This window comes from Aphelocoma coerulescens, chromosome 5 (genome assembly GCF_041296385.1).
Source record: "Aphelocoma coerulescens isolate FSJ_1873_10779 chromosome 5, UR_Acoe_1.0, whole genome shotgun sequence".
In the NCBI taxonomy this organism is placed as follows: Eukaryota; Metazoa; Chordata; class Aves; order Passeriformes; family Corvidae; genus Aphelocoma; species Aphelocoma coerulescens.
Genome location: NC_091019.1, coordinates 21,116,920 through 21,130,449, shown reverse-complemented (window position 1 = coordinate 21,130,449; position 13,530 = coordinate 21,116,920). Strand labels below are relative to the sequence as shown.

Here is a 13,530-nt window from a genome sequence, read left to right as displayed (position 1 = left end):
TGGCTCTGAAGGCAACATACTCACTACCTGCTTGAAGTGTTCTTATTTGAGAACTTTCTATTTCAATATTTCAGAGTTAAGATACATAGAAATTGGAATTATAAACAGAATCACTTTTTTAAACTATGCTTTAGCACAAAGTAGGATAAGAGACACTGCATGAGTATGGCAAACTTTCCATGAGGTGAACATACAAATTAAAATATGTAGTAGAAGTATTAGAGATTTTGAATAAATAGCTGAAAAAATGACACATCAAATAGCAAGCCTAGATAGAACAACTTGTAATGAGAATTACAGCACTGGTAATGATATGCTGGTAATGATATTGGACTGTTATTTGTTTCCAGAATAGAAGAAACCCACTAAAATGGATCTCCAGTACTGGTACAAGACAGTATCATGTATCCTTCTCTGACAAAGATTATTCTTTCTTGGATGGACAACATTCAAAACTTTTACTCTGTAAAGTAAAATAGAAAAGAGGAAAAAAAAAAAAGACAAATAACTTGGAATCTTCTCAAAGTAATTCCAAAGTAGGTGAAAATATTATAACATCTCAGGTTATTCTTGAACACATAGCTTTGAGACAACCTGCTCTTTCTACTACAAAGAGAACACTGTAAAATTACTTCAGTTATAATGGAGGAAAATGCTGCCAACTAATATTGTGAAGGAAGATAAAATATCAAATGCCAACATTTTCGGAAACACATTTTCCAAATCCAAACCAAGATCCCTTGTTGCACAGTATGGCTTAATAAAGCCACAAAAACCCCCTGCAATAAAGCGACTCACTTGACAAACGCTAAATTTATTTCATTCTTTAAAGGCTCTAAAAATGGTCATGAAATCTCCCTTTCAGTAAGCTATCAAGTAAGGCAGAATATTCTGATTTCCCTTCATTTATTCTCTGCCAGTAACTCTGGCAACATAAAGAGAAGGAGACAGAATTGCTATCCACTGGAAGGCTGGAGAAAGGCTGAGTTCTCTGGCTCATTTCATGAGATGATTCTTGCGTTGTCACTTGCATGATAAAAATGATTTACCTGAACCACTGTTAGTATGAAACATGTTTAGGAAGCAAAAGTTCAGTTTATTTCCCATGAGAGTGAATTATTTTTTTCTGCAGCAATCCTGGTGGAGGTTTTGCTTGTTTAACTGGCTTCACATTTCCCATTTTTTTTCCCTGTCAAAAATCTATCCTCCATACAAATTATCTGGAGAGAAAAGACAAAGTGACTCCATTCATGAAGACTGTCTTAGTTAATGGCTAAATACCAACAATTAGTAAGATTTTGAAGCTGCACAATACAAGGCAGGAAGCGAGGTTAATAGAGAAAACCATTAAAAGAAATTGGAGGAATCAGGAATCAAGAAGAATGAGAGAAAATGGCTAGAACTCATTAAATAACTGACTAAATGTATATGATTAAAGGAATTCAAGAAACTGGGAATTATTAAAGGCTATTATTGGGTAAGGTGAAACTCATTTTTTCCTTCAGTGGAAAGATCAGATATTCCTTCCTCAAAACCAGCAAAATAAACAAAAGCATAGCCCAGCTCAGGTCTCCAGCTGACAGCCAAATATTTATTATCCTATTACTACAGAGTGTTCTTGAATTTTGCATTACCTATATTCACCATAGCTCATAAAAATGCACCACAGTTTTTTTTTATTTTAAGTGGTATCTTTTCAATTTTAGATACAGAATCACTACAAAAACACAAGCTGCATATTGAAACTAATGCCAAGCTGTTCCATCTGTATTAAAAATCTCAACAGTTGCCAAAGATCAAGTGTAGATCTTTCACCAGTAATACTCCTGGAAGTAAAATACATACAAATAAAGTTCAAATAAAGATAAAGAGGAAGAGGTTAAATTAACTGCTAAGGTTTCACAGTGAAGTCAACAGCACTGAGAAAGGAAATTAAAAAGCACAGGTATAGATCTGTTAAAAATTCTGCTTTTTCACCATTATATTCCTTTCCCTTTAAAAACGTAAGCTTGGTTTTTTTATCTTGCTAGCTAAAAGAACAGGGGTCTCTCTCCAGGGATGCCTCTTTTGAGTAAGTTTTCCTATCATTTGCTTTCCAAACTCAAGAAGAGTTCTGGTCTCACACAACATTTTGCTTTGGAGGTGATGGGAGGCTTTGCTGCCCCTGGCACAGCACCATTAGTTATCAGGCATATTGAGTGGAAATAGAGATTTAATAAAAATACTGAAAAAGGAAAGGGAAACATTTGCACAGCACTGCTGTCTTCAGATACCATGTTGGCAGTAGCCAGTAATGAAAGACTGTGGGCCTCAATCTGACTGTCCCAGCAAAAAACAGTTTGAAGGTGGAAAGTCCCATGTCCCAAGGTCAGCTTGCTTAAAGGACAGTCTCAACTTGGAATAATTAAAGCTGTATTTAAGCATAAATAGACACTGCTCGAAGGAGGTGGAAAAGGCAAGGCAGATCATTTCATTAAAAGCATAGCTCCAGGCGATGAGATTCAGAAGTTCTGGTCAAAGGTCTCCAATCCACCCCTTTAATTTGACGGCTACTTCAGGACAAACTGAGTATCTGGTGCCAATCCTTTTTGTTAAAATAGTGGAACAATAATTCTAGATAAGGATTCCATTGATAAATGATTATTTTATTATTCTATTAGACTTGGAGACACGACTACAGAAGAGTAGTCACTACATTACAACTACTAAAGTGGCAAAAAACTGAAAGAAACAAAAGAAGGGAAAATGAGGACACTTAGTGCGATTGCACTAGAGCATTATAACCTAGTCATCCACAATGTACCTTATACCCAGTACCCTAATACTACAACCACCTGGGTTTCAGGCATCCTTAAAAAGATAATTGTATTAAATGGCAAGATGCTCCAAACTTTAACAGCTATGAAAGATTATGTGCAGAGAATCACGGCACCACATTCTGGAATAAGCAGCTTTATAAAGAAGCTAAATTCAGAATTTAAGCATTTTGCAGTAAATAAGTATATAATTCTATCACTTATGCCACAATTTTATGGTTTTTATTTCTTTCTTCATGGCCCAGCACCTGTGTACAAACATTCAACCTCTTTTTTTATCAAATATGACTCAGACTTATTTCTGTAAGGATTTTTTCCCCATATTTCCACAAATATTGCTAGTTCAACTTAGCCATAACTGGCTACCAGAGAACACAATTAGGCTGTGGAAACAAAATCAGCTTTAAAACTCACATAATAGTACTGAATAAATAAATATACCAGCATTTTTCAAATCATGCATTTATGTAAACGAGGGAAGGTTAACTTCAAAAGCCTTCTCTAGCCTGTTCACTCACTCTTCTTGTCATTATGTGTGATTTTGTGCCAGCTGAGGACTCATTTTCGTGAACAAGTAGCTTTTCATTGGATGCAGGTTTTATGTGTAAAATATGCTAAAATAGGTAAATGTTAAAATGTGTTTCTCATTCCTAATAACAAGCAAAAAAAAGATTCCAAGTTGAAACTTTAATGTGAAAATAAGCTCTGGAATAAATTCATTATCCTGTGAACAAAGAGTTTCATTGTATAAATCAGCATCTTTAAAAAAAAATTTAGCTCAAGAAACATTCTATTACTAAAATTCAGATACTGAAGAAATTAAAGCTGCCAAAATACTTTAATTGCAGAGATTTCCAAACTCATGGAGGGAGGAAAAGAAACATTTAAACAGCAGATAATTTAACATCAGAATCAAAAAAACACTCATAACAATGGCCAAAATATAAACAACCAAGCAACAAATATGCCCTAGATTAGCTAATACCACTCTAGTGGTATGTGAGCACATTCTGGAGTTTAGACACTAAGGAGACAGAAAAAAACAATTTTGGAAATAACTCATTCCTAAAATTTTAAACCCTCTATAAGTATCAGAGTGAATTACACTGGGCTGCTCCTGTAGTTTTTCTACACAGAATGTACATAAATAACAGCGCCACAATTCTAAGGATAATTTCCCATCCATGTGAACAGAAACACTCTAATTTCAAATTATAAGCTGTCAACATGCGGCAGACCAGAAGAGGTGATTGTAAATTTTGTCCAGTGCAAAGAAGGGAATTCTAGTAACTAAGTGCAGTGAACTTAGAGAAAGAGAATGGAAATTATTTAGAATGTAAATCTAGCAGCACATGTGAAGATATTAATGTCATTTGAAACAAATGGCTCCAGGTAATTTTCTCCATGTCAATTTCTTCCATACCCTAAAACTACAACTATTTCTGATGACATTTATTCTTCCTTATTGCAACTAAAAAACCACATCTTTTCCTGCTCAAGTACAAGATTACTGAGTTCTTCAGAACAAATTGTTTCACCTGTTGCCACAGACTCCCTACTGCTTAAATCTATCTACTAATGCACTCGAAGATTTTATGTTCCTAATCCACTCCTATTTAAAAATCTCTTTCTCACAGTACTATAAAACAGATTCTAGTAAAATACTATTTATCCTGGAAGACACTCCTGTACATAGTAATGGATGCCATCAGTCCTTTATTATGCAGGTTGATAACAACCATTTCACAAAAGACTAATGGCAAATGGTTTCTTCGCAAATTAAGAGTGGTTTACTTTAGGCAAGCTCATGATTCAGTATCAGATTTTGCTTTAAAAACCCACAGATTTTCAACTCTTCTTAATACATCTGCTAAATAAGTGCTGCCAGTCAGCTACAGAGTTCCAGGTACATCTTATTCTTAATATTCCCTTTATGGATTTTCTCAAGGAATACTCTAGGGGTAAGGAGCAAGATGAAAAGTCTTCATTTTTGGAAAGAGGTTTTCAGATCTGATTGAAATGTATTGGTGGATTTCCCTGTAAGCTTGACATATTACCATCAGTGGTACAGGGCTTTATTTTTTTTTAATCTAGGGAGAGACTAAATGCACGCTGTAGTTAGCAAGCACCTTAGTTTCTCCTGACTTAAATTTAAGTCAGTTTTCTTAAGACTATGCTGCTATTGATGGACAGTTTCCATCCCCACATTCATCACTTCTTTCATGATGAGATTTGTGAGGAAAAAATAAAAAAAACAGCTAAATACTCTTGAATATAAATCAGAAAAAGTGTCCCACAGATATTGACATACTGGCTATGCCTTTAAATGGGAGCACTGTGTCTGCTGCCCTTATCAACTCACAGTTCTAAAAATCCTATAAATGGCATCTTCAAGCAAGGCTTACAGAGAGACCGACCCTTAAGATTCAAGCCTTTGCAACATGATACCCACCTTACACATACAGATGCTTATAGGATCGGTTTTCAGGCTCAACTGCAAGAGAAAAATTACACATGACAAACAATTTACCATTCACCTCTAACTATTCTACCCATTCTGCTGTCTCCTAATTCATGTTCCCAAGGACGCATACATCAACAAAAAAAGAATTGTTCAGGAGTCCTTCAATATGCAAACTCAAATACAGAAACAAAGCCAGGATAAACTAAACAAGAACGCCTGGACTCAGCTAAGACTTAGTGTCCTCAAAAAAAAAGGTTAAAATTCTGAGGAAACTAGGACATTTAATTTGTAAGTAAGCAGCAGTCAAGGTGATATGAGACCCTCACATCATATTTATAACTCAAAATTACAGTGGTGACAGCAGAGACACCATGCTCCCCATAATGCTTTCCTCCTGTATTCCCTCAGTAATGAGGGCTCAGCAATGGCAGTTTGCAATGATCATATTGGTTTCCAGGTTTGGTACATAAAGGTCTCCCTAAAGATGCATGACTCATTGATTTCTCTCCATGTGCTTACAATCCACAAATATTAAAACCTAGGAACGATTCAATAAATTATTTTTATCAATAGGCATCTTCACTTCTGCTGTCAATACGAAAATATATTCCACTTCTATATTGAGTTTGCTCAAACTGTCCAGTGTCTCTTTACTATAAAATGTAGAATCCAGTGAAGTGTAACTACACATTTATCCATTAAAATGCATTCAAAGTGGTGCATGAATATGGAAAGCAACAGCTTCATTGACTTTTACCTTTCTGGATTTATGGTTCCAAGTGAACAGTGTACAACTACTCCTCAGGCGGAAACAGATTATTTTCTTAAGTTACTGGGGCTCAAAACCCAGGACTCAGGGACATTTGCTTTCACTCATAGGGGGAAAAAAATCTTGTACATTACTAATGTCTAAATTTGGTAAATACAAGGAAACCCTAAAGATAAGACAACTTCTTTTACGTTTTAACCACTTTAGTAAATGATTTTATATTCAAAATTGCAAGCAGCATCTGCCATCTCCACCTGCATCCTGTAGTAGAGGCTGGCAGTATGACTATCCCCAGTCTCACACAAACTGGGTCACAGAACTTCACAGACTCCGCTTTGACCCTCTCACCTGCTCAACGTCCTCACTCACAAGTAGTGAAGAGGATGTACCTGCTCTAAGCCAGCCAGTGCAGTACCTTGAACTTTACAGAAAGTACCACTCTAGAAGCATTTTCTTTTTCTTCCCAAACCTTAAGGACATGTAAATAACAAAAGGAAGAAGCTACTTGCAAAAATATGTAGTACATGGAGAGATTTTTACTTTTTTCAAAGACAGTTTCTTTCTACAATAGTGTAACAAAACCAATGTTTGGTTTAAACACGAAAATTACATATATAAAACTGTAAGAAATAGTTAACTATATAAGTATATATGGTAACTAAGGTATACATTTAGGATATATAGATATATTTTGGACATAATCTTGTATATTTTATTGAATTTCCAAATAACTAATTTGTAATAATTTTCATAATACTGTATTTTTTTCCTAAAAGTAGAGGAAGTATCAAAGTCTGCCTTGATTTCCGTTTTAGCCGTGAATAGTACTGCATTTCAGCATCATTCTGAAATGCAACTCTCCTATTTTTAGAGCCCCAAATCCAAAAACTTATTTTAGGTAAAATTTACTACTCAACATTTTCAGATCCATTTTCCTAATGTGGACATGAATTAACTTAGGGTGGAAAAACCCCACTCTGTTTGCTGGCATTACTAATATACTGAAATAGCTCATAAAATCATAAAGAAAAAAATGTATTGGACATTGTACCACTACTGAATGTTATCACCAGAAACCTTATTCAATCACCTGCTGTATAATTCCAAGTATAAACAAGCTGTTTGCACAAATCAAAAGCTGTTAATGTTGTGGAACACACTTGCACTCCTATTACTTCAAAGACTGTATAGCTATATGCTCCATTACTATTTCCTGTAAGTATTACTTCAAGGCTTCAAACCTATTCCTAAATCTTATATATTTCCACACTGGCTCTTCACTCGGTTATTGAGTCCTTCCATTCGTAATTTGATCACTGAACACTTTACTGCTGTGATTGCTACTTTTCTCTGGAATTGCAATAAACATGCACATTTATTCTTGCCCTCTGAAAGAATTTTGCGCAAAAAAAAATGTCATGAGAAATGTAATAATGCTTTTAGAGAAATTTTTTCACTGCCATATACAAAGAATAATGTTTTGTAACTTTTCCTTCTTCTCTTTTTTCATTGTAGTGTTTAAAAACATTGTGTCAAAATGAAAGGAAGAATTTAGGTTATATGATTCTGCCTATATCAAACTTACAGTTCACATCAGGATGGAACTTTTACAATAAAAACTAGCACCATTCTTTAGTCTGCACTGTAGAGCAATCTCAGAGTGCATAAAACGGATGCTTTTTTGGGATTAAACAACTGGAGCGGCACTCGAACTGCTAATGAGTTCCAGCTCATAGGACCAGACCAGAGTCACCTCAAAGGAAAAAGCCCCAAAGACTCATCATGTAAGCACTGGGTCACCAGCACCACTTTTGTGACAGTCAGCTTGACAGCATACTCATAGCCAAGTAATAAAGACATAACTTCAGAAAAAAAAAGAAAAAAAGGAAAGAGATGTGTTTTATCAGGAATTACTTTATGTTTCAGAGCCTGCTAAATAAAGCTTTGAAAGTGGTGCTCTTTAGCAAATGAAGGAGTATATAGCTATCTTCCTATAAATTCAACCAACTGAAATTACATTTGAGTTACCAAGAAAGTTCATTTCAACTTTCAAATCTATGCTGATGATATTCAGATCAGTTTCAGCAGGCCTACAGAAACTCATATATTGATTTTAATTCTGACTGCTTCCCCAACAATCATAGCAATTCAATTCACTGAACAGATTAATGTTAAAATTAGATAATGAGGATTGAAAAATCAGTTTAAGATTAGAGAAACTCCAAGCTACTTGCTTTTAAAAGAAAAGCTTGTCTGCTAAAAAACCCCGAGCAAACACTACATATCAAACAATGCCTCTCTGTGAAAAAAAATACAAATGATCTCACTACTGTCAGTTTTCTAGTAAAGAGAATAGACAATCAATCTAAAACTCCAGGATCTATATTTTTTTTTTCCTTCACGAAAAGGTCAAAAACTCTCCCTGTTTAGAAATAAGAAGGAAATATACCCAGCTGTCTGGAGCCAACACCTCAGCCCATGCATCCCTGTCAGTGCTGGGTAGGTCCCAGTGTAGCTGATAAGCTTCACCCAGGCTGCTGTCTGCTGGCTCCAAGAGAGGATGCCACACCTTCAGAATCAGAAGCTTCCCAGAGGAATCTACACTGCACACAATCCAACAAGTGAGCACAGTGCACTTAGCCAGCTCTAGGCTAACTTCTACAAAGTCATCAAGCATTTTCAGGAGGCCCTTTTCATACTCATCCCCAGCTGACCTGCAATGGAACTGAACACAAGGAGTATCTTGTGAGGCACAGCAAACACCAGGCAAAATTAATCTTTATCCTTTCTGCACTGAACATGAGAGAGGATGGGGCAATGGGAGCAAAGGGATTCACAATGGAGTGATCTGGATACAAACATGGTGCTATCTGTTCTATGTTCTTTGTTAATCATCATGTATCTAAAGAGATTCAATCAGAGCTTTAAGTCACCATTAGTGATCTCAGAAGCCCAAAGAAGGCTACCAAAGCAATGAGTTTCTTTCACTTTACACTGGGCACAAACATCCAGATGCAAATCTAGGGACATAAGTAAATTTAGCTTACAGGAAAGGTTTCTGGGTCTTGGTTTTAAACCACAGAAGTATTTTTCTTATTTCATCATGCTATCTTCTAATGGTTGGAGTGCAACAAGACAGTAAAGAACTACAGCCTTATTATTTTGTCAATATTTAACAGCCTAAATATTGCTTGTAGCAAATTTACTATTAAAAAGCACCATGGGAGAAGACAAAGAACACAATTCACAGTAATACGCCCACCATTTAAAATGTACATCACAACTGACCAGTTTTTAAAGCAGATTCACTGAGATACACACATTCACCCACAGCCAATGCCATTGTACAACTGAACTTCAGAATCAATCATCTGCCTACTAAACAAAAGCCACCTTTCTCTCATTTCAAAAGAAATTAAGAATGTGTTTTACATAAAAAAAAGTTATAACAGCTTTTTTATTTATCATCATAAGGTAAATGTGGACAAGCTGAAATACGACCCATAATTTTACTTCGTAAAATGTTCTGTCTACCTTACACAAATTAACTCATCTTACACTTTCAGCTAACAGCTCAAACTCTCTTTCCATCCCTAAAGGGAGGGAGGGACAGATATACCATGAAAGAGACACATACCAGAATATTCCAGAGGGAATTTAATAGAATAAAACTCTTGAAACACTCCTGAAACATTTAGACATCTGTAATATAGAAATAATTTCTGATTCCAGGCCCAATTGTAACTTCCTCTTATCCCTGCCATGATTTTACCATCTGACCCAGCAGTACAACTTAAGAAGAAATAGCTTAGCAGTTTCTTCAGTAAAGAAGAGAGGTGGACAACAGGTCAAGTTGTTCAGTCCCACAAAGCTAATGGGTACACACAAAGCTAATGGGTACATTGGTTTATTTGAAATATTAGTATCTCCCCAAAATCCCACAAACTATGAACAAAATCGATTAAATCAGGATACAGAATCCTGGCATATAGGGAAGTAACAGAAATCCTGAGAGAATTACAGCATGAAGAGAAATGTTGTAAAAGCTTTGCAGCTTCAAGAGTATAAGAGTTCCTGGCACAAGCTTTTTCCTAACTTTTATAAGACAAAATCATGAGTCACAGTTGGCCCAAATGTCAAACTGCTGCTTATAAAGACAATGCCATGATAATTCAGAGAAAAAGTTCACCTCTAACCATTTCTAAGTACCACATTTTATGACCTGCTATTTGCAGAATGGCAGGCAGCCAGTGAAATTCTCAGTAGACCTCTACATTCTCACATAGCTTGCAAGTCATCTTATTTTCTATCTTTGAACAGCAAAATGCATTGTAAAATTAGTTTCTCCCTTGCTTCAACTGGCAATTTATTATGTCAATCTTCTTAAATGTTTAAAATCAACATAAAAGTCCTTATTCAGATTACTTTAAATGAAAGGTAAGCACATGCAGCATTGTTTCAAAATAATGGAGTTATTCATATATCTATTTTTATCACTACATTTGGAACAAAAGCAGCTTGAATGCAGAATATATTCAGAAGTTACACAGAGCCAGGTGGAACATTAGAGATGTATCTTTCCCCTTTCAACACTATACAAAAAAAAAGGACAAAATGACATTATCACATGGAACTTAGCAGGGAGATACTCAGTAAAGAATTTTGACTTATTAAACATAAGCAACACCGTTGCCACATGACAGCGTTTGATTTATATTGCTTTTAATTCACAGCTAGCAATGAAGTTTATCAGTTCCTTTTTGGCCCAGGTCATTATGGACACAGCTTTTAGATGGCATGGAATGAAAAACACCACTACACTACTGTGTAACCTCCCATGAGAAGGCAAAACAAAACTGCAACTGAAATGTAATGTTCCAGTGATTAAGGGAGATCCTGTAGAACAGGTAGCTAAAGGCAGAAAAAGTACATTGGAGGTAAGAAACTCGTGAGATTGAGGGGCTTGCTGACCTACTGCAGGTCTCAAAAAGGACTCAAAGGTAAATATCTCTAAGACTATCCAATTTCTTAAGCTTCAGGGTATACTGAATAATCATTTACCCAAGACATACACACTTGTGAGGTAAAAAGGAAACACTGTCAAGTCACAGTATCAATAGAGGACATGCTGGAACAAGGTGATCACTAGAGCAGCAAGTCAGCAGCACCAGATGGTTATGATCTGACAGGATTTTAATTCAATGGGAAGTTAGAATCACTGCATCTTAACAACTCAGACACCTGATTCTTGACAGCCAAAGGGCAGAAAACATTGCCAGAAGCACTACAGGTGATTTGGGGAATCACAAACAGAACACCTCTATTTCCAGCCTAGGATTTCATAAAAATTATGTCACAGTGAAATATACTCAGGAATGCAGCTTCCCTGCAGCTAATCCAACAGTACTTGGTTGATTAAAGCATAAGAAACTGCTATAATCTCTGTGATTTACTCATTGTATTAATAAGTAATAGCTGTGACTGAGCTTTAAGAAACAAATTGTTGCTGCAAATATAAATTGTAGTTCCTATTGTAACACCCAAGGACAAACTACACTGTGATGCTGTAAGAGAAAAATTGTTTTCATTTCATTTAATCCTGAGATATATATGTATCTACATGCAAGCATATACATATATACCTATTACTTCTTATGGTGTGTATGAAGGAAGCAGGATATTACATGGAAAGCCTGTATATCTTTGCAAGTATCTCTACCTTTAGATTACATTCTGCAATAAAAAAACAATACCAAATAATTTTATGCAAATAGGAGTTCTACGCTAAGTTATTTTATGAATTTCTGGACTGAAAAAAATATGCAGTGAATGAAATCCACCTATGTTCAGCATCTCTTTCCATCACATAATTCCTATCCTAAACAAAAACATAACATGAGACCAGCATAGATTTCTGCATTCTGCATGCAATTCTATGCATACACTTTACTAATAATCAATTAAAGTTCATAATACACTGACATCAAACAACTTGAGAAAACACAGCTTGCCACTGAATCTTGCAATTCTCCGTCTCCCTTCTTAAAGAGGATCAGACTCCAATGAATATGCTCCATCAAGAAATTGTGCACCTTACTGTGTGCCAAGGAGCACTGACAGGCTGGAGACTTGTACTTGCAATAAATTTCATATGCAAAAACTTGAGCAGAAATCTACAACAAAGAAGTTGACACACACCAGACTGCACTTAACTGAATAGACTTTGAATTAATTTTTATACCAGTACCTTGGCTCAACTTCACTATCACTACAACGTATGGACACTGCCTTAGAAGAGCCATGAATCAATTCTTCAGCCCTTTTTGAAGGTCAAAGGACTTCCTTGCAAATGGCCTGCTTCCTCCCCCCACCCCGTTCTCTTTATGGCAGAAGTTTGGCCTATTTTACAGCTACTTTATCTTGAATCTATTCTACTTTTACATTACTACATGACATACACAACTGTGGATGCTCAGAGCTGTATTTCTGGAAAAATAACCATTGACCAACGGGCAACACAGCAAAGGGAAAATTGATGTGTTTTATGGATAAATTCAAAGTCTCTTAAAGACTTAGTCCAGAATCTTGCTTCTGGTAAATATCTGGAAAACTACTATTGCATGATCTGCCAGTGAAGTATATGTTAACAGAACTATTCTCTGTATAAAACATACTGTCCCATACTGTGCACCACTGTCCTACATACAGATAAATATAACCACTTTCAGTAAAAGTTACAGTAATCATACATGACTCTTGGCTAGCATATTTTTGCCATTAATTAAAAAGCAATATGAATTAATACTACAATATAGTCCAGAATAATCTATGAAAAGTAAAGTTCATGCCATCCTAGTGCACAATGCTTTTTCAAGTGGAAACTCAATTTCAGAAATTTCAGTTCAGAAAAAAGCAAGAACTTTCTATTCTGCTAGATAGTGCTACACTCCACTTGCAAAAGGAGCTGTAAATATTACAGTGAAGCTAATAATTTTTCTGAGCTTGTATAATTAGGTCTGTAAATCTGACTATAGAGTATACTCTATAGAGAATACTCTGACTATAGAGTATTCTTCCTGCTTAAGCACCACAACGAACTTTACAGAAGTCATTCTGAAATACTTGCTAAATACCTTTCACTGTAAACAATGGCTTTATTTTCCCCTTTTCTGTTATTCAGTCAGATTCAAACACAAATCAGCACTGGAAAAAAACTGTGTCTACAGTATTATACCCCTGCAAAGAGCAAAGGAGAAGCAGGAAGAGAGCAGAAGCAGGTGCAATGATAACAGTGTTTGTGTAACTGTAGGCATAGACACAAAAAAATTCAGGCTTACCTTACACAGTCCACCTCAGATAGTATTTCAATGTCTAAAAAGCAATTTATTATCACATTCAAATATCATGGGGCAATGAACTTAGTAACCTGTGAAAGTGAGAACAGTCACTTGTGTGCTTTTGGTTTGTTTCTACTTGGCTTC

The 13,530-nt window shown here is 35.7% G+C and overlaps 1 protein-coding gene across 9 annotated transcripts in view; it reads right to left on the bottom strand.

Annotated features, from left to right (window-relative positions):
• Positions 1 to 13,530, bottom strand: part of CHID1 (chitinase domain containing 1) — a 105,990-nt gene that overhangs the window by 50,689 nt on the left and 41,771 nt on the right. For 2 of the 9 annotated variants that reach the window (XM_069017005.1, XM_069017006.1), the window contains exon 10: positions 13,387 to 13,420. The exons of 5 other annotated variants lie outside the window; for them this stretch is intronic. In XM_069017005.1, the coding sequence (XP_068873106.1) occupies positions 13,414 to 13,420 (7 nt within the window). In that variant the 3' untranslated portion in view covers positions 13,387 to 13,413. Of the gene's footprint in view, positions 1 to 1,801; positions 1,827 to 13,386; positions 13,476 to 13,530 lie in introns of those variants that run through there. 2 more of the 9 variants (XM_069017007.1, XR_011151356.1) reach the window with 2 other exon arrangements.